General features: G+C 38.8%; 1 protein-coding gene across 2 annotated transcripts in view; it reads left to right on the top strand.

Moving 5' to 3' along the window:
* Positions 1 to 25,232, top strand: part of CIT (citron rho-interacting serine/threonine kinase) — a 70,465-nt gene that overhangs the window by 15,274 nt on the left and 29,959 nt on the right. The window contains exons 10-22 of one of the 2 annotated variants that reach the window (XM_009909641.2): positions 6,226 to 6,331; positions 7,199 to 7,342; positions 8,680 to 8,799; positions 12,384 to 12,554; positions 12,828 to 12,881; positions 13,380 to 13,433; positions 14,531 to 14,671; positions 15,056 to 15,181; positions 18,115 to 18,210; positions 19,870 to 19,986; positions 20,389 to 20,498; positions 23,420 to 23,594; positions 24,975 to 25,172. In XM_009909641.2, the coding sequence (XP_009907943.1) occupies positions 6,226 to 6,331; positions 7,199 to 7,342; positions 8,680 to 8,799; positions 12,384 to 12,554; positions 12,828 to 12,881; positions 13,380 to 13,433; positions 14,531 to 14,671; positions 15,056 to 15,181; positions 18,115 to 18,210; positions 19,870 to 19,986; positions 20,389 to 20,498; positions 23,420 to 23,594; positions 24,975 to 25,172 (1,612 nt within the window). Of the gene's footprint in view, positions 1 to 6,225; positions 6,332 to 7,198; positions 7,343 to 8,679; positions 8,800 to 12,383; positions 12,555 to 12,821; positions 12,882 to 13,379; positions 13,434 to 14,530; positions 14,672 to 15,055; positions 15,182 to 18,114; positions 18,211 to 19,869; positions 19,987 to 20,388; positions 20,499 to 23,419; positions 23,595 to 24,974; positions 25,173 to 25,232 lie in introns of both variants that reach the window. The other variant, XM_054173242.1, reaches the window with a different exon arrangement.

Here is a 25,232-nt window from a genome sequence, read left to right as displayed (position 1 = left end):
AAAGGACCTGACAGCTGGAAAAAAGCATTCTTTTGGTGACATCTAATATTGCCATCAGAATGGGAAAAATTAAATGTTGTATTTGCAGATGCCTGGGTTAAAATCTGTCTTGATTTAGAAGTGAAATAACTTAGGGTGTTATCTTTTCTGCCTGGGGAACTGCAGCCCATTGATCAAGGCTACATGACTATTCGTGTAACAGTCAGAAGAGGCTTAACAGTGACTGTACATGTATGGCAAAAATGTATATGTAATCGGGGCCCAGGATTAGAACTGGAGAGGAGAGTGAGGTAAAGCCTGAGGAACAGAGGTGTAACTGCTGGAGGCTGAAAAGCAATCTAAATGGAGCAGAAGCATTAATCTGCTTTCTTTGTGAGGCTACTACTGAAAATGCGTATTAAAGTGACATTTGAATTTTGGGAATAGAAGTGAAGGGCTTCAGCAAAAGACTAGAGATGCTCTGGAGAAATTGTGACTGAAGTAAAATTTCTACTTGGTGTGGCCTGATTTTTCCTGAGTTGCATCAGAAAGACATGATATGCTTAATTTCCTCCCAAATAATATTAATAAGTAGATGTTATAGTTTTCTTCTTTTTTTTTTTTTTAATGAGATTTTGATAAATGTATGTTGATATTTTTAGCAGCAGCATTTTGTTCCCAGAAGGTGATTTAAATATGGCAAGGAGTGTATGGAGACTTGACAATTATCTGTGTTTAAATAATGCAGGGACTAGTTTATTCTCGGTATCACTGCAACACGGGATCGTAAAGCTAACTTCTTACTTATGAAATATTGTATGGTGTCTGTTTTACTTGCAGAAGCAAAGTGCTGATTCTGTCCCCACTAGACTGAATATCACATTCTAGATGGGGAAGAGAACAGTAAATTGGGGTTCACCTTATCTGTTGTGAATCTTGGGGTGCCTTCTTTGCAAGGTCCAAAGTCATCAAGTTTATCAGTCAAGATTTTTTCTTCTTAATCTTTTCTCTTAAAGTCTAACCCTTATGGTTGCTAAGTGATGCAGATCTGTTTTTCTGTGTCTGCAGCATGATAGCCCTAATGGCTTTAGTGCTGCTTATAGTGAGGCCAGGCACTGTGGAGTGCTCTTAACAAGGTCCTTGAAACTTGCATTGCTTTTAATCCATGGTCTGTCAAGCTGTGAAGTTCAGACTTACACTCTTGTCCGTGTTCAGTGGACACTAGGAAGCCATAGCTGAGGTAGGAATTTCAAATACGTCAGAGAAAAGGCAGTTTGAAAAAAAAATGCACAGAAGAAAGACAAAATAAATTCTTGTTTTCCACTCCCCTCATCCAGCCTCTTGGGGTTAGAAGGGTTTACCCAAGTCACTTAGACCTGTTGCCAGAAATCATGTAGTTGGTGTGTAGTTCAGAGGGGTCCATTGAATGAAAGTGTTCCATATGTTGCTCCATAGCATGAGCTGTGGGAAGGATTTGGTACCCTGTAACAAATGTAAGATTTAACAGAAAAGCAAAAGGCTTGACAATAAGGTGTCATAGGAAGCAATCAGGAGAAATCAAGGGCATTGCTTATGTCATAGGTTCCTGTGCTAGCAAAGTGATTGTTAAATAAATCTCTTTTATATGATTCTAAGAATTGGAATCAGGCTTCAGAGAAGGACCAGCTAACTCCTTCTCCCATCATGGCCTTTGAATTCTCCATTTGAAGGAGAAATGCCTGTCTGACTACAAATCTGGCTGCTGGTTTGGCTGCAAGCGTGTGACTGTGACAAGATAACAGGCAACTGAGAGTTTAATTCCATTAAAAGCCAGCCCTATCTTACTTTCTGTCCCTAACTGTGGCTGATCTCCAGTGCTTAGAACAAGTGAGAAAAACCCTTAGATGCCAGAAATATTCATCAAATGGTGAAAGAACATTGTTCTTGTCCTTTGCATGGGACTAGCAGAAGCCCTAAGGCACAAGATGCATTATTAAATCCAAGGCTACTGAAATGATGAATAAAAATAAAAGTCTAATAAAATATACCAAAATAGCTAATAAAAAAATATGAATACCTAATTAAAAAAAATAGTGTAGAATGTAATTTTTTGCTGCCTTTGTCCTCTTAGACTGGAGTAAGAAGTTAAAAGGGCCTGACTACTTATGATACAAAACTTAGGTTAGTACAAGATGCCTTCTAAACTAGAACCTAGAGAGATATCTAGTCAAGGCTGACAGTGGGACTAGTACCTAATCCCAGTTGCTGATACAAGTTTTTTGGTTTTTTTTCCATCATTATCTATCAAAATAATAAATGCAATCTTAGCAACTCTTGAATTGTGGTTTGTGAGGCTTTGGTAGATGGTCCAGGTGTTTTCTGTCAGTTCCTAGATGGTGTTTTTCAAGATCATTTGGGTTTATGAGGTTTAGGCTGGAGATTAAGAAAAACTTCCTTGCTAAAGTGGTCAGGCATTGGAACAGGCTGCCCAGGGAGGTGGAGTCATTGTCCCTGGAGGTGTTAAAAAACCATACAGACATGGCACTTCAGGACATGGTTTAATGGCCGTGGTGGTGTTGGGTCAGTGGTTGGACTTGATAGCCTTGGAGGTCTTTTATGATTCTGTAAAATATTGAGTTAAAATGGGCCAGCCTTCCAAAAGGGAGGACTATTGATTTCTTCCAATGGGTTGTTGAGTTCTGGTAAACTGTTTCACCAAAGATAGATTAAAGAGGAAGCACAGGATGAGCATACCAAAAATATGCTTTGCTTCAGCTCGCTCTATTCACAGATTGATGGTATCACTGTTTGGTTTTGGTTGGGTTTTTTTTAGGCCTGAGCAAGCATTTACGAGGGGGTGGAAAGTACAGATGAGTATAATGCTAAAAAGAATAGAGCATGAGGGACGGGGGATGAGATTATAGGCATGCTGTGTGGGGGCCAGGATTAGGACAGATGGTGTCAATCGTTGTGAGAAGGAAGAAGCACAGGTGAACTGGGGGTTTATGAGAGTGGCACAAAAGGACAAAGGAAGGTATGAGGTGTGATGCATGAGAGTGGTTAAGATACAAGTTCAGTACCCCACAGCCATCTTACATCTTTTCCTATCCAAATACTTCTTTTTCTTCTTCATCTCAGCCATGCTAAGATTGGAGGAGCTTTTACACAACCATTTCTGGTAGTTCTGCTGGTTGAGGCTGTTGCTGATCTAGCTGTGAAATCACTAGATAGTCAGCTGTAAGTTAACTTATTAGTCATGCAGGCGGTGCTGCTTAGGAAAGTAAACAGGCTCAGCTAGTGCTGTCAGTGCTTGGTACTACAGACCTGACTTTGGGGTTTTTTTAATCCTTTATTGCAATTTTCTTGTTGATGTATGCTGGTTATCTTTTGTTAATCTTTTTTTTTCATGCTTCAGAGGAGACAGCAGAAACTGTTCTGTTGAGCTAAGAGAATTGATCCAGATGTAGCAGTTAATTAAATGACATAGTCTGAGATGGTACCAACCTGAATGATAGCTTTACATCATGGCTTTTGATGTTGGATTGTATGTGTTTAATTTCTGAGATGATGCTGACTGAGGAAGAATATAAGTGCCCCAGCAAATGTGGGCATTTTCTACCTTGTCATGCTGTGTTGAGAGCTTATATCACCATGACAAGGCTTATTAGATTAGCCAGTATTCCATTTCTCTTGATTTCCTCTCTCTGCCCCCTTTCTGATATTTTGAAGGTTGATGGATGCTCATGAAGTTGTTCTAATATAATTTGTACACAGGAAAGAATTGCTGGGAAAAGGATGTCTCTTAAAAACTCTGTCCTGTGCTAACTGAAATCAGCTTCACCTGGGGATAAGATGTACGGTTTCCATGGCAGGAAAACCCTCGTGTCATGAGGACATATATTTTAAAGTAATTTCTTTCTCCCTTTGGATAGGGATGAGGAAGAAAGCTTGTAATTCTAGTTTGTAGCCTTCTCCTTCCTTACAAAACTGATGGCAACTCTGAGGAGCAGCTCCCTCTACAGTCATCTGAGGAAATTCAAACTTTGGTCAGTGTGAGTCTCCTTGTGCCCTGTCCCATCCCATAAGTCCTGTCTTTGCAAAGCTCTGTGCCTTGTGGCCTGAGTCTGCCCTGTTGCCTCCTGTGTTGCCGTGTGTGTGGATCTATTAAGCTGGCTTGCTAGAAGTTTTTGAAATGCAAAATGGTGCCTGTAATATTAGGCTCCCATTCTTTCAATAGCAAATAAAATAAATAAGAAAAAATAACAAAATTAATCCATTTAGGAAGGTAGACTAGAAGGAGCAAATAAAACCAGGTCTGTGAGAACTGGCTTTAGTTTTCTGAAGTAGTGTGTTAGCTTTGGGAAGAAAAAAAGTAAAAAAGGTGATGGCTAGTGTTGAAACTTTAATAAAAAAACCTGCTTTAGCCTGTGCAGTTCAACCTGTGAAGCTCACTGTTTATTCTAAAAAGATTTCAGACTTGTCTCAGTACACATTTGCAGCTATTTACATATATTTGATTAACATTTTAAAGCAGATTCCTCAGTGTCTTTTTTAGTTGATGTGAGCTTTAATTTGTATTTTTAGACTGCTTTTCTCAACTATTCATTTTTAGCCTTGTTTGTACACCCAGCTGTTAGGGGATTTAATATGCAGCTTTCTCAGATGGTTGCCTATTCTCTGTAGGAGTGCAGACATGCTTTATAAATTGATTTTTCAGATATGATGATCAGATGGATCAGATTGATTGGACCAGGATTAAAGGAATGTTTGACAGAAGCATTCACTTTTAACATTTTTTATTAAGTCCTGATGTTGTCTGCATTGTTGACATGCAGAATTCTTTCTTTTGAGTTTTTCCACATGAAATTTCTGAAGAAATATTAGTATTTGACCTTTGAAAGCACAATTAGTAGAATTTGCTCTGTTTGTTTGCTAATACCAGGACAGTGTTTCCAAATGACTGCTTAAGGTGATGGTGCTGAAGATGTGTTTTGATGCAGATATATTGCTGTGCAGCATTGCCATTTTAAAAATGAGTCCTTTTTTTTTGTGTGTGTGAATATCCTATCCTGCATATCTATTTGGATTAAAGAGTAGATTTTTCTCAGAAAATGGTGGTGATGGAATCAAACTTTCCTTGGTGTTAAGAAGAGCCTGTGCTGCTGTGTGTGGGTGTATGGCTATATGCAGAGAGCTGCTCAAAGCTCATTTCTCTCCATGGGGATAACTGGCTGCATACCAAACTGTGGCCAGGAGAAGCAGAAAGCAATGTGTGGGCAGACTGTATGATCTTTTATTAGCACCTTCATTGTACTGCTGTGTTTTCATCTATCACTTAACACTGGTTCCATCATTAACTGCTTAAATATCTAGTTTGAATCATTTTATGCGAGGGAGAATGTGATTTTTAAAATTATGTTTTGATGTGTGCACTTAATTTTTTGGTTGCAAATTACATATTTAAGACTGCAAAGCACTGAAAATATGCTCCATAACATTGAGTGGCTTCCTATCCGTTTCTAGAAAGAATTTAGACTAACAGAAATGGTAAACTCCTTAAACATTGAGTCCCAATTAGAGGAAAAGCTAAAGAGAATGTAAATATTTTTCCCAGGTTTCTGGAGTCAAATTGTTTTGAGTAGTAGAGTGAAATTGTGTTTTGTGGAAAACAAATAAATTACTTACAAGTGGAACTCTGAAGTTCTGCAGTGTGACTAATCATATTGATATTGATTGAGTTTGTAGGGATCATACGAATTGGGTTAGGAAAGTATCTGTTCAATTTTGATTCACAAAAGGTAACTAAGGATATGAAATCCTTTTTCCTGCGGCATAGATTATGGCAAGTGAAAGTTTTTAGGGCTTTTATACTTTGATAATTTCAAAGCACAAAATAAAAAGCAGTTCTCTGCAATGTTCTCTTTCCAAATGGCTGTTAAGCTTTCTTTTTTTCCCCCACTTATAAATCCCTACAAGCTATGCAAAAATGTAGCTGTGATGTATTGTTTTGCATTCTGACATAAAAGCCACTGATGGAAAATATGAATGTTGTAACTAGAAGTACACATGGATTATTTAATAAGGATATACTGTCATCAGGTTTTGTGCTATGTTTGATCTAAAATGATGGCTGTTAGACTGTAATTGCTGCACCTTTCTTTTATCCTGGTGTAAGTAAGTACCCAATGAGTTTACCAAGGTTACATAAATGCAGATTTTTCTACCTTTTGCCTATATTCATGTGCTGTTTGGCTTTGCCCTTTTTAGATCTGTTTTTTCAAGTGTGGATTCTCCAGCCAAGGTCAGCTCCATGGAAAAGAAACTTCTTCTCAAGAGCAAAGAACTCCAAGAAGCTCAGGACAAGTGTTACAAGGTATTTATTTATGCGATTGGCCATCTCCATTGCTCCAAGAATCTGCAACCACTCTATGTCCGGGGATCTGTCAGATGCTGCTGATCATCCAGACTCGTGGTGGGCAAAGTGCTTTTCCTTCAGTGAGGTGGCTTCCTGTCCAATACAAAGGGAGATGAATTTAGGCCCTCCTGTTGCTCTAGATACTTTTATCTTAACAAGAAGCGGCTCTGGATTTTAAACAGTCCTTTTCTCAGCGTGACACAGACGACTGCTTCTTCCTGCAGGCCCAGCCTCTTCATCATACGCACAATTACAGCAGTACTGTTCTGAGGTTCTCTTCCTAACTCATCAGCTTCTACTTACATAACTGTTGTCACATCACTGGTTATGGTGAACGTCTTGTAACAGTCGCTGTGCTCCAGTAACGGGAACCCAGTGGAGTCTTTTAAAACTTACTGATTGTTTGAGACTTTTATGAGAGTTCAGTTACTTTTCTCCCTGCTCTATTCTGGATTTGACCATTTGCTCCTGACAAGGAGATGGGGGGAAACCATCTTCTGGCCCAGCATGGATTTGGGATAAGGTTAAAGTGACCCATCTCTGCAAGTCAGGTGAAAAATGATTGTGTCTTCTTTGCTAACTGGGGTTCGAAGAATGACTGAATATGAACAAGCAGCTTGAATGAATGGGGTGACTTAAACTTACTACTTGTCCTTAAGAAGAACTGTGCATTCCTGGAGCAGAGACAATGGTATTGGAATTTAAACACCATTTGGAGAAACATAGCTAGAAATCTCTTGGAGACAAATTCCGTACAGAGCTCTGAGAGTAGCAGTTAACAAAGCTGTTGAAGCCCCCTTTATAACCTCTTAATATTTATTGCAGATGGAGCAGGAAATGACGCGGTTGCACCGGAGAGTGTCAGAGGTGGAGGCTGTGCTTAGCCAAAAGGAGGTGGAACTGAAAGCCTCTGAAACCCAGCGATCCCTCCTGGAACAGGACCTGGCCACCTATATCACAGAATGCAGTGTGAGCCCTTACACCAGTCCTTTCAGTTCTGAAGGCCTGAAATCTGGTGGTCTTTGCCTTTCTCTTCCATCATGGTTTCAGTGGGATACTTGATGGAGAGAAAAATCATTGTGAGAGGATATCTGTTGAACGTGGAGCCCTAAATTGTTTGCAGAGGCTTGCTTGATAGTTCTATTCTAACTTTGTTTCATGGTCGTGTGCTTAGAACATACAGGAGTAACTACTGTCCTGGTCTTGCTGAAGCTATTTGTGATGTTTGTCTTACTGGCTGTGCTAGAACATGCTTGAGTTTGACTTCTTGCAAGTTTCTTAGCCAGAAGAGGATGGGGCCTAGTCAGTACTTAGAAATCTTCAAGGACAAATAAGATGGGGGGGGAAAATGGTGTTGCCTCCATCTGTGGTATTCTGAGTCCGGACTGATCCACTTCCCCAGCATAATCCAGGGGTGATGCTAGAACAGCTATTTTTCAGGTAGAACATAAAAATGAGGCCTCAAAACCCCACATTTTCAAAGACCATTTGACATTTTTCATGGGAGTTGGCATGTCTTCCCAGTTGTCCTGGCAAGGTTCCAGAGAGGATATTTTCATTCTAGTTAATAGTCTCTGTATTTTCAGTTGGATGTAATACTCTGTTTCCTTACTTGTACCAAGAGCAAAACTCCAGATAATATTCTGAGGATTGACAAACATTTCTGATGGGTTGGTTTGTTGGGAAGCAGATCTTACAACGGGACTGATTGATTTCCCTATACCAAATGCTGCTAGGTAAATAAATGGAGTTCAGTTTGTATCTTTCTTTGGGAGAGTAATACACACTTGATAGGAGGACCACTGGTCTGTCAGAATTTGCAGGTAAGGTCTGTGTTCACATACAGAAGCAGCTCTTCTATTCTTTGTAGAAGTTTAGTAATGATTAAAGGATTTAGCTCACCTAACAGCAACAAGAAAAATGAATAGGCTTGTTAGCAACATGAAATTGAAGGATTGTATCTAGGTTGTGAATTAATAGTGCTAGATAAAATATAGATAAATGCTGTCAATAATGGATGCCTTTTGTCATCTCTGTTTGGTTTTTGTCTCTAAAGCTGATGTGAGGAAGTAGAGATTTGAACTAAGATTTTCGTGTAGTAAGCTGTTAGTAAAATGGGCTGCTTCTATCCAGACAGAAGCAGCGCTGGCCATGAATTTCTTTAGGGTTCCGTCACTGGTGCCCTGATTATCTCTTTTTTCTGGTGTTCCACTGCCATCAAGGAGGCATTTGCATAGCTAAAGACCTTTATTATACAGCCATCTGAAAAACCAAAGACTGTGTATTGAACATTTTGCTTTCTGCAGAGCTTAAAGCGAAGCCTGGAGCAGGCACGGATGGAGGTGTCTCAGGAAGATGATAAGGCACTACAGCTACTTCATGATATCAGAGAACAAAGCCGAAAACTGCAAGAGATCAAAGAACAGGTATACCTGCTTCTGTGGGGAGCAGAGTGGCTGTCTACACATAGGCATTCTTGGCATATTCTAGCTCTGTTGCCAGGATTACGTTTCACAATGGTAGGCTGTGGTGACTCCCAGGCTGTGTGTTTTCATTTGGTTTCTTAAGCAACGTGAAAAGCAACAAATTTGCACTTTAGCATATGTTGCAAGTAAGCACAAACTCCAAACTTGAAGTTCTTCTTTTCCTAGTTTTGAAAGTACTTTGTCTGTAAGATCAGCTTGGGAGAAAGCTGCAATGCTTCAGTAATAGCCTTCTTTGGAAATGAACTATCTATTTTAAATGGGCAAGTTGTACAAATGTCACAGTAGGTTAATGCATTTTCACCTGCAGAGGATTTAGCCAGCCTTAATTCTGGTCTGTGTCTTCCCCCTGCCCCTTCATCTTATCTGGCCAGTAGCTTAGTAGCCTTTCAAAACAGTATCTGTGTTGCCTAACTGTTCCTAACTTAATCTATTTGCAAAGTAGGTGTTCATAATTTTTTTTTCCACCACTAGAAAGAAAGGAGAAAAAAAAAAACAGTCCAAATGAAATGAAAATATGGTGACAAATGTGGACATTTTTAGGATTTGAAATGGTCTACAAAGAGAGAACCCATTCAGTTTTATGAATTAATAGGAACATATTGTACTGAGAAAAAGAAATTGAAACTTGTTATGGCGTTTAAACAATCCTTTGCAATTATCTATTGTTTTTCATCTTCAAAAGCACTTTACAAACATTAAATGACTAATTTCGTAGTGTTTGAGAAGGAAGGAAGCCCAGAAACCTTGGTAATAATTCTCCAGATGTGAACAGCTCTTATGTAAAAAGTAATGAAATGCAAAAACAACCCTCTGTATGTAGCAGGCCTCTGTAGACCTCTACAGCATTCTTCTGAATGGCTGTTTTATGTAATACAAGGGATCTAAAGCTCATTTCTCTGTGTTCTGGTCCTTTCTTAACAATGTTACCTTAAATACTGAAATGTGGAAGATTTTTGCCCGTTGCAAATATCGATAGAGTCTTAGGAATCGCAGATGCATGTAATAGAGGGAAAAATAATGCAACTAATTTTTAATCAAGTATTTTGTCCCAGATTCTCTTAATTTGGCTTGTGAAGATTCATGATGGCATAAAACTGCTGCTTAGGTCAACAAATGAATCTGGAACATCCTGCAGACTGTCATATCTGGGGTGGTCTCCAAGCTGTTGGAAACCCACGTGGAAGAACACCAAAACAAGATGTGCAGAGATAGTTTTGCTGACTCATACCAGCAGGTGGATCTTAGCCATTAAAGGCTTGAATCATTACTTCTAAGTCAGAGGGAACTAGGAGGAGAGATGGAAGAGTTCCTTAGAATTTTGCTGCTGAAAACCTGTAGCATGAGAGAGAACAAGTAAAACTAACAACAAATCAGAACTTTCAAAACCTAATAATTAGGCATTTTCAGGGCAAGACTGTAGGTGTGACTTAACTCCAGGCACTTGAATAGAAGAGCATGCTGGGTTTGTCTCTGTTTGGATTTTATTTTTTTTTTTGGTGGTTTGTTTGTTTTATTTTTTGTTTTGGTTTGGTGCATATGTGTTTTCTGTTTGGTTTTGTTTAGTTCTGACTAAGCCTGCATTCTGATTCTTTCCTTGATGACGACCCATCTGAATGGATGAACTTGCAGAAAATCAGAATCCATATTTTATTTTTTTTTGAGAGGCCCATTTATTTGTGCACAGCTACCCTGATGTGATTTGCTGCAGGTGTATGCCCTGAGCTTTGCCTGTCTGTTAATACGTGCTTAAGTACATCTTGATAAACTGAGCGATGCGTACGCAAGAGGTATTATTCTGTGCTGTGGCTTGTTCCTCTGGCCTGACCACAAGATTTATTCAAGGGTAGTCTTGCAAACATGAAGAAACAGCAGAATCTGAAATATTACTAATTATCTCCTCTTCTTTCTTTTTTTTTTCTCCCTCCCCATTCTCCTCCCTTCCCAAACACTTATTTTCACAGTGGCTGCTGTAGTCATACCTGTAATTCTTTGATCAAGTGTTTGCTGATATAAAAAGCAAATATTTTAGGAAATCATGGCAAATTATGATTTCTGAGCACAACATACATTCCTTCAAAGTATTCTGCCTTTTTTCCTTCACAAATATATTTGTATGAAATGAATATTTGAGTTAATGTATGCTCACACTTTATGAAAGGGCTCTAACTCTTTCCAGCAAGAAAATAAGGTCCTCTGCAGAGAGACTAACTGGAGAGGGAGGCTCCCCCATCTGCCTAACAAACTGAAGAGCCAGTTTGGGAATTACAAACCACAGAGCCATTTTGCCATGCTCCCCATAATGGCTACCAAAGCAATCTGTTACAGGCCCAGCTTCTCTGAATATCTGTATAAGCTCTCCATGTTGCTGGAGAATCGCAGGCTGACATTAGGGTCAGTCTTCATGCAATCGTTTGTCAAACTAAAGACAGCTGCCTGACTGGAGGGAGGGATGACAAACATGACTTTGTCACGAGACAGTTACTCTTTTGAATATGGGGGTAGTTTGGCACGTTGTAAGATATTAAAATGAAAAGAAAGACAGACTCCCCCACTGTCAGCCCTTCATAATGTTTTTTTCCTAGCTCTTGATGTGCATGTTTTCTACTTGTTCTCAGCTTCATTAAAAAATTCCTTGATTTTGGTTTTTGTGGTTTTTGTTTTTCTTTTGTTTTTGTTTTCTTTCTTTTTTGAGTAATTGATATAATGTGTATTTACAGAACTTAGTAAATGCTAAATAAGCATAATTAGATTGTTTTTTTCAGTGAAGATACAAGAAGCAATCTCATGAGCTGGTCTCAGTTTGTGTGTTCAGCCTCAGCGAGATAGGCAACTCAAATGTTCTTTTCTTCTACCTTCCCCGTCTGAATGCCCTGTCTTGTAGTGACCTGCATGGGGAATCATTATTTTGGCCTATACAGGCAAATTTCTTCTATGGGCAATGTGATTTTGAGACAGTTTTCTAAGTTAGTATTTGATTTTAGGTTATCTCCCATATAGAACAGTATGATTCTTTTTAACTCTGTCAAGAGAAATTAACTGATGGCTAGAAGCCACAGCATGCTACCCTTCTGCTTCTCCTTCTTTCCTTTTACCCAAGCTGTGCAGATCTGTGGTAATTGTCATGTTATCAACCTGAGAAAATATATCTTGAGGGAGCATCTGGGCATTTAGTAGAGACATCAACTCAAAGACACATTTCTGATTCAGAAATTAGAAATGTAAGTAGTTTTAATTATTTGTGTGTGGATGTATGTATATGTTTCTGCAGTGAAGCAACTCTCAAAAAAAAAGTGTTTTGACTTAATGAAGTATTGTCTTGAAAATGGCAAGACTCAAACCAGAACACCGTGGATGTATTATTTTATTTAGCTCTTACTGTTTTATTTTGTACTTTTGCTTTCCTTCCACATATTCTTAACGTGCCTCTTGCCTGCAACCAGTATTCTGGGATCTGCTGCCCCAAGTATTTCCCATGTTGCCTCTAAAATGCAATACCTTCTCCTTCCCTTGCACCACAACTATAGGAATATCAAGCTCAAGTAGAAGAAATGAGGTTGATGATGAATCAGTTGGAAGAGGATCTTATATCAGCTCGCAGGCGGAGCGATCTTTATGAATCGGAGTTGAGAGAGTCCCGACTGGCAGCTGAAGAATTCAAACGTAAAGCTGCTGAATGTCACAACAAATTGCAAAAGGTAGTTTAGGCTCCCTGGGAAAGGGGGTTACTGCTTGCTGGAATTTCCAGTGCTGTTTTGCACTGACAAGTTGTGTGTGTGTGTGTGTCCTCGAAGGATTAGCCTGATTTGTACAATTAATACAAAATGTCGTTGAATTGTACCCTTGAAGTAATGTAATTTATACCAGGTGGAGCTGCCTGTGTTTAAATTGCATGAGGTGATGACTGGATAAAAGACCAGTGTGCTGCAACTTTTCCTGAGACTTTTATATATTTTATATTTAAGTTACAGGTAAAAGATCAAGGAAAAAATGAAGCAGGAGAGTTGTATTCCAAATTGGAGAAGGTAGGCTCCTTTGGTGTTCTGGAGTTTGCTTTCTGGGTCTTTCATGCTATGCACAGAAACTAAGGGTGTCTTTGACTAGTATCATGCACAGCCTCACATGCTTCCCTATTTTATTTTATTTTTAAAACATTATTTTCCTGGTGCAATTCACTGATTTGCTATAAAGCTATGTCTGGATATCCTACTCTTAATGCATTGTGGTCAGAAGCTAGGCAATGACAGGTATCGTGTGGAGTTAAGTTAGTGATCCATGAGTGTTTCTTTATAAGTAAATAGCAAATGAAAATAAACAAGAAAGAATTCTGAGTATTCTTAACCAGAAGTTAATAAAATGGGTGTAGATTTACCAAGGAGCATTTTGGTATGTTGGAATTTATAGGGGAGACACAAAAATTGTGGGGAAGTGAATTGAAAGAAATCTGTTATTGTAAGCAGAGAGTGTTTTTTCCATTCTGGTTTTACAACATTCTTTCCCCTCATCTTTTTATTTAACTGTAGATCAATACAGAGCAGCAGGCCAAAATCCAGGAGCTGCAGGAAAAGCTGACAAAGGTAATGTCTGGGTAGTGAAAGTGAATTTTCCACAAGATTTTCCAGTGATACCTTATTGCAGAGGAGGGATGCACTTTGTTTTATCCTCAAAAATGGAATTAGTCATAGCATGGGGGATGATAAGGAAAAAGGGGTGGGAACTGGTATCTGAAATCATTGGTGTTCTCAGTATGCTTTCAGCTCTTGAGGCATGTCAACAGTGTTTATTTTTACAAATGAAGCTGAGTCAGAACTGGAGTAGTGTAGAGAAACCCTAATTTAAAAGGCCAGTTTGGGTATGCCCTGTGCAGTGCATGGAACTCTTGCTTCTTGTAGACAGGGTTCTGGTACTTTTAGCTCATTGATAAAATACGTCTTCGCCTTGGTTTAATCTCCCAGTATACTCTGTTTTAAGTGCAAAATCACTTTCCAGTTAAGTATTCCACAGTAAAAAGGTTGAATCATAAAATTTCACAACAGAATTGAAATATCTTATCAATGGAAGCTGAAGGCAGTACATAACATCTGGTGTTTGCAGTTGTGGTCAGTCTGTAGCTTAAGGCACCACAAGAGAGTGGGAAAACTTACGTTACTGGGATCTACAAGCAACAAAGAAAGGGATTGTCATAATAATTCACTAACAGAGATTTTCAAACTTGAAACCTGCTGAGAGAGAGCTTTTTCGAGGGTTAGTGTTCTAGAACATTAATAGGAGACCAAAACTATGTAGGAATAGTGCTTCTAATATTTCAAACCAGTCATGTTTTAATCTCCCCTCCCCTTTTCTCCTTTCAGTGTTTTAGTAAGGGTATTTTGTGAGTTATTTCCAAGAGCTGAATTTGGGGTTAGACTTTGCTTTCAGTACGTGAAGGCAATTAGCATCTTGCAGTACAGCAAAACAAGCGTGTAGATCTCCTGGATTATAATTATCATTTGTTTTTTTGTGAAACAGAAAATAATTAACAGAAGGTTCCTGCATGTATTTGTAAGCTGGCTTAAGTATAGAATGTTAGGCCAAAGCTGTGTAGCAATTTTACACAGAATGTTGTCTATCTCAAGGTCACGAACTTCTCACAGAACCCGTTTTTGTGTATGTGTTTTTCTTGTAATACCCTTAGGCTGTGAAAGCTAGCTCAGAGGCAACTGAACTTCTTCAGAATATCCGTCAAGCAAAGGAGAGAGCTGAGAAGGAGTTAGAGAAACTGCAGAATCGGGAGGATTCCAATGAAAGCATGAAGAAGAAATTGCTTGAAGCAGAGGTGAGTGGAGAATGTGTCTAGAGTAAATCAGTTATTGGAATGTCTTTCCGTTTGGAATCCCTTGTCTGGAGAGCTGGGTACAGCCTGTATTCCTGTAGTAACTAGTCATGGGAAACTGATGTTAGATATTAATTTGTTTTTAATTTAAAAGCATATATTTCTTTGAAGAAAACAGAGCAGCTTTTTCTTTTCAGCAAGGAGTCAATAAGGACATGTAACCACATCCCTTATTGAGCTTAAGAGATTTGAGGCATGATGAGGATTTAAAATACAAGAAACAACCATATATTGACTTCTTCAGCTGACTTCTTCTGGAAACTACTCATTGCTTTGTGCTAATGCAGAGCTGGTTAAGCCTAACAGCAGTTAATAATTGCTCTACAGGAACGGCGCCATTCTCTGGAGAATCAAGTGAAGAGATTAGAGACTGTGGAACGAAGAGAGAACCGTCTGAAGGAAGATATTCAAACCAAGTCTCAACAGATTCAACAGATGGCAGAAAAAATTCTGGTGAGCAGAGGTGAAAATGAAAGAGCTAAGAGTTTGTAAGGAAGGGCTAGGAAGGGAACAGAAGACACAGAATTGCATTGAATAAGGTGGGAATGGGTGAATAAAGGGAATTGTTTCTTGCACCAGCAATACTGGAGAAAGCTCCAGTGTTCAAGTATTGTTTGCAACTATAGGTACAAACTCAATTCTGTACCTTCAGTCTTAATGCTACTTTAAAATTTCTAGCTGTCTCAGTGTGAGCACTTTCAAGTCAAATTAGTAATATTTAATTGCCTAAGTATATTTTCAGAAGTCAAACCTTCTCAGCACAGAGTACTGCAACAATAAAAACATTAATACTGAGCTTTTAAACTAAATTGCAAAGGAATTGGGAGGTCAGATGTACTTGGAATGCTTACGTTTTGAAGCAGAGAGAAATTAGTCATCTAAACTGTTTTTCTCCAAAGATACTATTTGTCAGGAATCCATTTTCACCCACATACCTTCTCTGTTGGCAATCTCTTGTTTCTTTCCTTATTAAACCAAACTTTCTAGTGAGTTGGTACGTCAGCCTACAGTGACCCGAGCAGTGGGTGTTTTTAATACTCTTGCTTCCTGGGACAGGAAACATACTTTTATAGTGGAATAATTAAATTAATTTTGCATCTCTCATGAATTCTGTTTCTGTGTTGCCAACCTGACAAGGGAAAAAGATTGCATTTGATTGGTAGCGATCCTGGGCACAGACACACGTGAGGAAGGCCAAATGGAAGTATATAAATAACTTTATTTGGAGTCAGCAGATGACCCGTACTTGTTCTGGCTAATAGTTCAGTATCACAGAAATACAGAATTGCCTAGATTCAAAAGATCATTGAGTCCAATCATTAGCCTAACATGAACAAGTCTTTGATTGCTACATGGACTTTGGCATCAGAATGCCTGAACACTCTCCAAGAAAAGGCAGAATCAGTTCTTTAGTAGTGCTCTTTCTTTCAAGTTGTTTTGATAACATGAGTGCATGGTAAGTGGGAGACTATGGTTTTGCTGGGCACAGAGCCAGCTTTATGTTTAGAAATACTGTAAAACTTCACATTGTTTCATAAGCCTCTTGTGTATATTTGGGGACTGTTGCTTGGTTTGGATTACATTGTGGAGGATAAATTGGAAGGGAATGCAGAAATATCGACTAATTGTTTTATACCATGAGATATGTTTAGCTCCTCTTATAGATAGTTTCCATGGAGTTCTGACAGAATATTGGAGAGACACAGAAGTATTTTTATAAAAGTCAAATAGGCATTGAAGAAATAATCTTACAGAGTCTTCCATACTCCCTTGCAGCTCTGAGCTGGGAGCACAGTTTTCCTTTTTTTCCCACTTCTACCCTGTTTGTTGCCTCAAGTTGATCTCTTCAAAGGCTTTTGACTTTTCCTGGTATAGGAAGTATAGAAAGGTAGGAAGGGAGCTGAAGATACAGGATTTCATAGAATAAGGTGGAAATTGGCTTCACTATGCTCATCTAGCAGAACCTGAGGATCAGTTCTCTTACAGGCAGATCAGCAGGTACTTCAGAAGTAAGAGACAAGGTAGAGAAAATACTACTGCTTGGAAGTGTGTAGATCATTGCTATGATGTCAATAACAAACTTAGTGCTGCTTAGAAAATGGTAAGTGAGATCTGGAATTACCTTTTTAAGCCCATACTGGCTGTTAAGTGCCACTGCAGAAACCAGTGAAGTTTCTGCTACAATATGAGCAGTCTGATGCTGGTAGCTTTGAAGCTGCTGCTGATCTGGTTGTCTGATTCTCTGCCAGGACCTGAAATGTGTGGGCTTCTGGGGGAGGTGAGTTGTCCCTCTTGTTGCTGGGAGACATATTTCAATTGCAAAAAGCAGCAATCTCCATTCCTTGCAGAAGTGTCGGGTACTAGGCACTGTAGATGACCTACTTTTAGTGAACCTCCACTTTGATTCTCACTTTTGGAAAAAGAGATCTAATGCAATTACTGGAGCCTAAAAGTTTTTGTATGTTTTCAAGATAAGGAGGATCAGAAGGGAGCTAAAGCAAAAGTATCAGGAAACTTTGCTGACAGAAGAACGTGGTGCTTCTCAAAACCTGAGTTTGTCTCTGCAAGAGTCAGCCCAGTGGTAGTGAATGACAGGCCTGGATCTGCCTTTTGTTCTAAGGAAGCTGTTGAAATGGCAAATATGACAACGAATGGCCATGAAATTCTAAGCTCGACTCTTGCAAGGTGTCTTGTTGGAAGGTGACTATAGATAGATCCTAAATACCATAGTCAGAGAGCAGAAATAGCTAACTGGAGAGGTACAAAATTATCCAAGTCCTTACTGTGCATGGCTCAAGCTATCTGATGTGAAGCAAAAAAGTTAAAAATACCCTGGTACGTTCTGCCATGTACATTGCATCCAAGCAATTTATAAATATTCTGGCAATGTTCATCTGAGAAATATAGCAAAGTAAATACTATTCCCACTCTATGAATGTAGAATGAAAAGCATAGACAGCAGTGCCCCATTATTGAGGTCTTCTGTGAGAAAACAAGTGAGAGACCTTGTTAAAAATAGATCTGAATTTCCTGTGATGCCACTGCAGCTATGAAGTGTTTCTAACTGCTTGTTTTCACAAAACGTCCTTGGCCCATCTTTGGGAATATTTTAAAGGAAAATGGTGATTCCTATTGTGGAAGCAGAATTCTTTGTTTGTAGCAGTGTATCTGTTCTGCATTAGATGGGTCAGCAGCAGTATGCAAAGCTTAAAGCTGATAATGTGCAGCTTCCCTAATGTGGTTTTACTGCAGTGGCCCTGATCTTGGGATTTTCATAGTGTGAAGCCTTAAAAAAGAGAATGAATGAATGTTTGATACCTGTGTAACACACATACACAGCACCTCTATTTTTTTTGTGTCTGAATATGAATCTCTGTTGCTTTTAGGAGCTGGAAGAAAAGCATCGTGAGGCTCAGATTGCAGCACAACACCTGGAGTTGCAGCTGAAACAGAAGGAACAATTCTATGAGGAAAAACTCAAAGTAAAAATATCTTACCATCTTCCTACAAGCTTTTTGTGGTTAGAATGAGTTCAGGGGAAAGCAGTTGCCTTTAGGCTCTATGAGTTGCCTTCTATTTTACCACTGCTGAAATGTTCAGAGAGCTTAGTGAAATCAATAAGTTTTTCTTTCATATCATGACATTGTATCTTAACTGTCTTTAGCACTGCATTAAAACAGGTGCCATTTGAAGTCAGTTGTTGATTATAACTTGACTATTGCTGGCTAAAAAATACTTAATGCTATTGGATCTCACATCCTGATAAAGCTTTCAGTTCCTACTGAGTATTCATGCAGCCTACCTGCAAGTTTTAAATTCAGCAAATACTAGAGTGTTTCTGAAATTCCATCTTCCTGGAGCTGTAACATCTGCCAAGGAGCCACAGAAACTACCCACTTTATTTTTGTCTTTTCCAGTGTAGCATGAGACTTAAACAAACAGAATTAGAATCACAGACACTGTCTAAGATTAGAAAAAACAAACTGGGAAATAGGTGTATGTGCACTGGTTAAGGACTGTTCTGAAGAGCCTGCAGTAGATCAGCCAGTAAATGCATTTTCTAAGAATGTTTCTACTAAACATTCTGTTTTCATCAATCTTTATTTGGTGCATTTACCTAGAACTTCAATTCTATATCTCATCTTAAATATGAGAGGATGTAGTGTTTAAGAGGAGAAAGGAAATTTCTATGGGAGAACTATGAAGGACAAAAGAGAATTAAGAAGGTTTCCTGGCATACCAGAGCATGTGGTAATCAGTAATGAGAAGAGTGATACAAAGCAGGAAGGTCAAAGATAGATGTTGGGAAAGGGAAGATGGCATAAAAACTGGAAAAGAGGATAGAGATTGGGGGGAAAAAAATCAAAGAGAGCCAGGGTATTATGGAGACACAGACAGGGTTTAGTAGGAGGAATCAGGAAGCCAGGTGAGAGATTCAAAGATGTGAAAGAGTACATGGGATGTGTGTAACTGGAACAGTAAAAAATATCCTGTGGTCTCCAGACTTCATGCCTTTGAAAACTTTCTTTGAAGGAAATGGCCTCCAGTTTAACAACTGATTTGAGGCTTTGGACATACAGGCAGACAATCTGCATTTGTTTTAAAGAAAGACAAGGTTCTAATTACTTTAGTCCTGTTCCTAATGAATACAAAGAAAAGTCTTTTATCTATCTGCTTCATTTGGTGTCTCTGACTTGAATTCGTGGACTCTCTGTTCTTGTGCATGCTTCCAGAACAGTTTACTTCTGAGCCATATTGGTAGGAGAGCCAAAGGATGTGCACTTCCTTACTTCCTCTGCTGTATATGTTGAGGTTGAGAGTTTTTCTGTTGCCTTAATTTGGAGTGTTTCTTGAACCCAGTTTATATGACTTGAAATAGCAATTAAAAAAATCTGTAGTATCTTCATATCTTGATAAAATTCCATCATTAAATTCAGTCTTCAGAGATAACTGAGGGAGTGCTCATTTTTGAAGTTTGCTCTTCCATGGATGTCATGCAATTACATCATGGGTTTAGTTTTGTTTGAGATATGATCAATGACTTAAAAAAAAATTTCTGTCTTTCTTGATGGTTTTCTTTCTGCTTGTCCTTTGCCCAGTGAAACACATATAATTTAGACAAAAGAAATGTCTTAATTTAGGTGTTGGAAAATCAGATGAAGAAAGATCTTGCAGATAAGGAAGCACTTGAGAATATGCTCAGAAGACATGAAGAGGAAGCACGTGAGAAGTGCAAAGTCCTGGCTGAACAGAAGGCGGTATGTTTGGTTGAACTGGAAATTAAAGCATTTTAAGAGTAGCCTTCTTCAAGTCTGATTTCAGGCAAGATAATCTTGCTTGAGGTTTTGTAGTACTGCTGAGCTGTTTTGAACAAAATCCACTGATATGTCTTTTAAAATCAGTATTTGATTTGGTTTTTTTGAGATTCAAAGTGTCTTCAAGAATAGCTCGCTGTGTAGCAGTGATTTTGTGCAAAGATAATATATTGGTTCTCCTAATATTAATGCAGCTGTAAATAGCTCCAGTAATAGTTTGGTTGGTTTTTTTTTTTCTTTTAACCACTTTTTGTTTCTGGAATAAATGAAGTCTTTTCTTTTTTAAACATTGTTTTTGTAATCACTTCCGTTGTGCAGTCTCAAGGGCACATTGCTCTGTTTCAGATGATCAATGCAATGGATTCAAAGATTAGGTCACTGGAGCAGAGAATAGTGGAACTGTCTGAGGCCAATAAACTGGCAGCAAATAGCAGCCTTTTTACCCAGAGGAACATGTAAGTACAGCAGCTGCTCTCCTACCGGTCACTACTGAACAGTTTGCAGTAAGATCTGCTCTCTTAATGGAAAAGTGGTTCGTTTTTTGCAGGCCTGCTGTGCTCCCTGCTTGTTTTTCAGTGATGTAAAAATAACACTTGTTCTCGAGTTGTGGTTCGCTGCATAGCTCATGTTTCCTCCAACACGACTAGGAAAATTGGTTTGCATTACAGTGTTTACTTTGGAGCCTTTCTTGTGGCTGGTTCTTTGGGCAGGTTGTTCCAAGCGTGTTAAATGAATGCGAATAATTTTAATGTCAGTGTCTGAAACACCTCTGGAAAAGCCTATATTCCTTTTTGGAACATATGTATTGCTACTAGATTTAAATGGCCCTTCGTTCCTGTGACAGTTAAGTGACATTGAAATTGAAAACAAACCATCTTTATAAACACCTTTTTAAGCATTCCATCCTGCCTTGATGGGGAAGAAGCAGCAGCTTTCTGCATGTTTTTGAATTGCTGATTGCAAGAGTGAGATATTCTGGGCAGAACTAATGTGAAGTAGGAGATGCCCCAGCTTCAGCTTCAAAATACTGCTTCCATGCATTTTGTTTCTTCCCTGGTCCAGACAGCACTTGCATATATTATCTGTATTGCCTTCTTGGCTTCAGCCTCTCTTGATTTCGTGTCAAGGACCAGTTATCATTGTTTAGTGTTTTGGGAGTACACTACTGGGTCAAAATCTAATGTCATCCTGAATCTCTGTGTAATCAGCAACTCGTTTTTTGAAGCCTTGTTTGTTAAACAGAGGGGAGGACTTCTGTGTCTGATCTATTTGTCTGTCTGAACTTTCTCTGCTTTGGATTTTAGCTGACATTCTTGTCCAAGTAATGATGTTTTTTCCATCGTAAATGGCTTGGAGCCATTCTACTTCAAGTGTAATTAAAAACCTGAATTGCATATGTCCTGCAAGGCAGGGCTAAAGTAGTATATGATCTTACTGGGGTAAGAGATGGGCTACCTGCAGGAAGGTTTTCAGTGTCCATCAGCTGCTGGATGGAATGTCAGGCAATGTCTCTGGGAAGCACTTGGATAGATTCACCTATAACATTGAATAGAATCAAGCAAGGATGAATTTTGGCAAAGAGCTGGTTTGCTTTTTCCCCCTTTTCACTGGTGACTATGCCTCTGAGCATGTAATGATTCCAATTTTTGCTGTGTTTCAAATATCTGGCAAGTTACTTTAGCCTGATCAACCAAAAATATTCACAGAAATAACTGAGAAATTTAATTGTGTTGCTTTATGCTCCAGGTGACCTCCACTTAATCACCCAAGAAGTTTGTTGAGGCAGCAAAAGCCAGCATTTGCCTTTAGTTTGAAATAAACCAGAAGTGTTGTCTTGGCTGTACCTGGGAAGCATATGCAAGGTCTAGTGTCAGTCTTTGGCGCTGAAATGAGCATGAGAACTTAGCTGAGCTAGATGCATTCTCCTGGAGCACAGCACTTGACTGGAGATCCATAGAAAACATGGAAAAAACCCTATAATAATGCTTTAATATAGGATTTAGAATAGATTATTGAGACTTATCTTCAAGAACTGTAATTTTGTAGAAGATAGTACAGAATCTCCAACGTTTTAGGGGAAAATTGCTTTATTATGCATGCACATAGCTGATGAATTTGTACTTATTTTGTGAATTGTGGTGGTGAAAATGCATAAATCTGTTGTTGGACTGTATTTTGAAGCCACAAAAGCTACAGCTAATCTGAGCATGTTTGAAGAGGAGAGCTAGTGATTAAACCCTTCAGAGGAGAGGGGAACTCTGCTAGCTTTTGTTCCATCAGTATCTGAGGAAAGCAGTGATTATCAGGCTCCAGAGAAGATAGCCCAGTAAACAGCAGGAAGTGCAATAACGCCATTTGACGGTTCTGGCTGGCAATAACCTGTAGAGGTAATAAGAAAAGAGAAAGGGTGGGTTTGCATGCAATGCACAGAAATCTGAGTCAGAAGACTTAAGTTCTATTTTTAGTTTTGTTAAGTCTTCCTATTTGAACTTGAGCAACCCACATAATTTCTCTGGGATAGGATTAATAACAGCTTATCTCGCAGCGAACCTCTTAAAATATTAATTCATTAATATATGTAGAGCTTTGTGAGACTTCTAAGTAGAAAGCACACTGTGAGGCAGAAATTTCCAATGCATGATAAAATGATTCCAGGAATTGTAAATAATGTAGAAAGAAGTTTTTTTTCCTTCCCCCCCTTTTTTTTAATGATTATTTTATTTTTATGAGAGTATCAAGCTCAAATTCTTATGCTAATGATTGTTGCCAGCTCTCAAAATTCTGATGAGCACAAGTCATTATTTTTTTTTTTCACATTGTAGATTGACTTTGATCAGAGACAGCAAAGCTTCACCACAGTGTAGGTCAAGTTCTAGGTTCCATTACAGCTTAAACCCCAACAAAACAGCCCACAACACAATATCCCCTCCAAAACCAAACTCAGGGTTTCTCTTACCTTGTGGAAATATGTTATGTGAGAACACATTTTTTAGTATTTATTTTTCCTGTAGAGAAAAAAACCCTGTAACAAGGAATTGGTGAAATGAGAAGAATAAACTGTATCTGAAATGTTGTTGTAGATTTATGTGCATGTTGCAAACTCTGTGCAGGATTCATTTTTCTGTGCAATTTGCAAACAGGCTTCTAGCCCTTTGGGCATATGTTGATGAATACACTAGTACATGGGAGTAAAAAGCTGATTTTTGGTGGTGTTTTTTCTACTTTTTATTTGGGGTTTCTTGTTGATATGTGCCTAGGAGCCTAACTATTGTACTCAACAGGAAACTTGTAGTATCTTCTTCCTTCCTTCACCCCAGTGTAAGGACACCTATTAAGGACATTTTGGGATTGTTGTGTTGCGTTTTTCTCCTTTCAGGAAAGCCCAAGAGGAGATGATTTCAGAGCTCAGGCAACAGAAGTTCTACTTGGAAACACAAGCTGGAAAGTTAGAGGCCCAGAATCGAAAATTAGAAGAACAATTGGAAAAGATGAGTCACCAAGATCACACTGACAAGAACCGCCTGCTGGAGTTAGAGACTAGGCTGCGAGAGGTGAAAACTTGGGTTTAATCCCTCCAAACAAATTTACTTGAATGCACTCTGTTTTGAGTGTTACAGTGAGAAATAGAATTAAGTTATTGTAGTTCTGTGTGTCATAAAAAAAGGGAATATTTTAAGGTGAAGTACTCTTTTTTTCCTCCTAAGAGAAGAAAAAAAAAAAAGAGTAGAAAAAGGCTTATTAGAAAAGGAGATATTAAGGGTTTGTCATTCTTAGATCTAACTGAATCTGAGCTTTTAGATCATCTTGTGTTCTCAGAATCATATTTATGCTCTCTTGCACAATATCCTTTTACTCACCCAGCTATAGTGGGTATAGAGGGGAAAAGTTTCGTTTGTGCAATGACCAGCTTTATCAGAGCCTTAGAGTCCACAGAATCAAAAGCAAAGGACAGAACAAAATTGCTGTAGGAAAACAGGAGACCTGTTCCTTCACATGCTCTTTTCAGAAGTTTTCTGGAGAGGGAGCCTGGCAGGGATATGAAAATATCATTTTAGAAGGTTTGTGAGCTGCACTTCATTTTTAGTTTTGCATCAGCTAGCCTGGATCCACTTCAAATCTTCTTTTATATTCTCCAGTCTCACTCCACTAATACTCAGTTATGACTGAGATCTTGTCTTTAGCTAAGAGGGTTGGAGGACCAACACATGTCCTTGTTTGACCAGAAGTTGGTTGGGACCAGTGTAAGATTTCTGGCAGGCTGGTCGCCTATCACAACAGGCAGATTCACTCGGGATAGCAGACAGCCTGAAGAAGGTGCTAAAGTTTGGAATTGATTTTGAGCACTGAGATGTGTTCTGCTGCTTGTTCATTTCTGGAAATGACATGTTTACCCCTGAGTATGCCTGGAGAAAACCTTCAACAGAAGCCATTCAAATAAACCCAGAGCCAGGTGATCTGGTTTGTTTCGTGGAAAAGAATCTGAAGGAAAAATAAAAGTCAATTGCAAAATGTAATGTTTGCATACACAGAGAGATTAGTATTGATGTTTATGCCTAAAGATTCCCTAATAAGGATGCTTAAAGGTTCTCCATGTCAGTGAAGAAAGTTCATCACAAACTACTTCAACTTTTATACTTTTTATATCGACATTTGAGATCTGATATTGGAGTCACAGCTGGAACTGTTGTTTTGAAACTCATTTCAAAATGCCAGGTTTCTTTTAACCTTTTTCAGAGCAAATGAGTAGTTTTTTAAGGTAGTAGACAAACCTGCATTCTTGACTTCTCAATGACTTAAGCAATCTGTCAAGATTTGATTTTTGGGATAGACATGGCAGTGGCATCTTTTAAGTGAGGTCTGAAATGAGATTACGTTGCCTATATTTTCTTTGTTAGAAAAAGTAGCATTCAAGTGTAAATTACTTTCTTCAGGTCAGTCTAGAGCATGAAGAGCAAAAGCTGGAACTCAAAAGGCAGTTGACAGAATTGCAGCTGACACTCCAGGAGCGGGAATCTCAAATTACTGGGCTGCAGGCTGCAAGGACAGCCCTGGAGAACCAGCTCCGGGAAGCCAAAACTGAACTAGAGGAGACCACAGCTGAAGCAGAGGAGGAGATTCAAGCTCTCACGGTGAGCCCTAAAATTCATTGTATGAGCTACATACACAGATGAGAAAGAATCATGTAGGTG

Source organism: Dryobates pubescens, chromosome 25, assembly GCF_014839835.1.
Source record: "Dryobates pubescens isolate bDryPub1 chromosome 25, bDryPub1.pri, whole genome shotgun sequence".
In the NCBI taxonomy this organism is placed as follows: domain Eukaryota; kingdom Metazoa; phylum Chordata; class Aves; order Piciformes; family Picidae; genus Dryobates; species Dryobates pubescens.
This window is presented reverse-complemented; position numbering and strand designations above follow the sequence as displayed.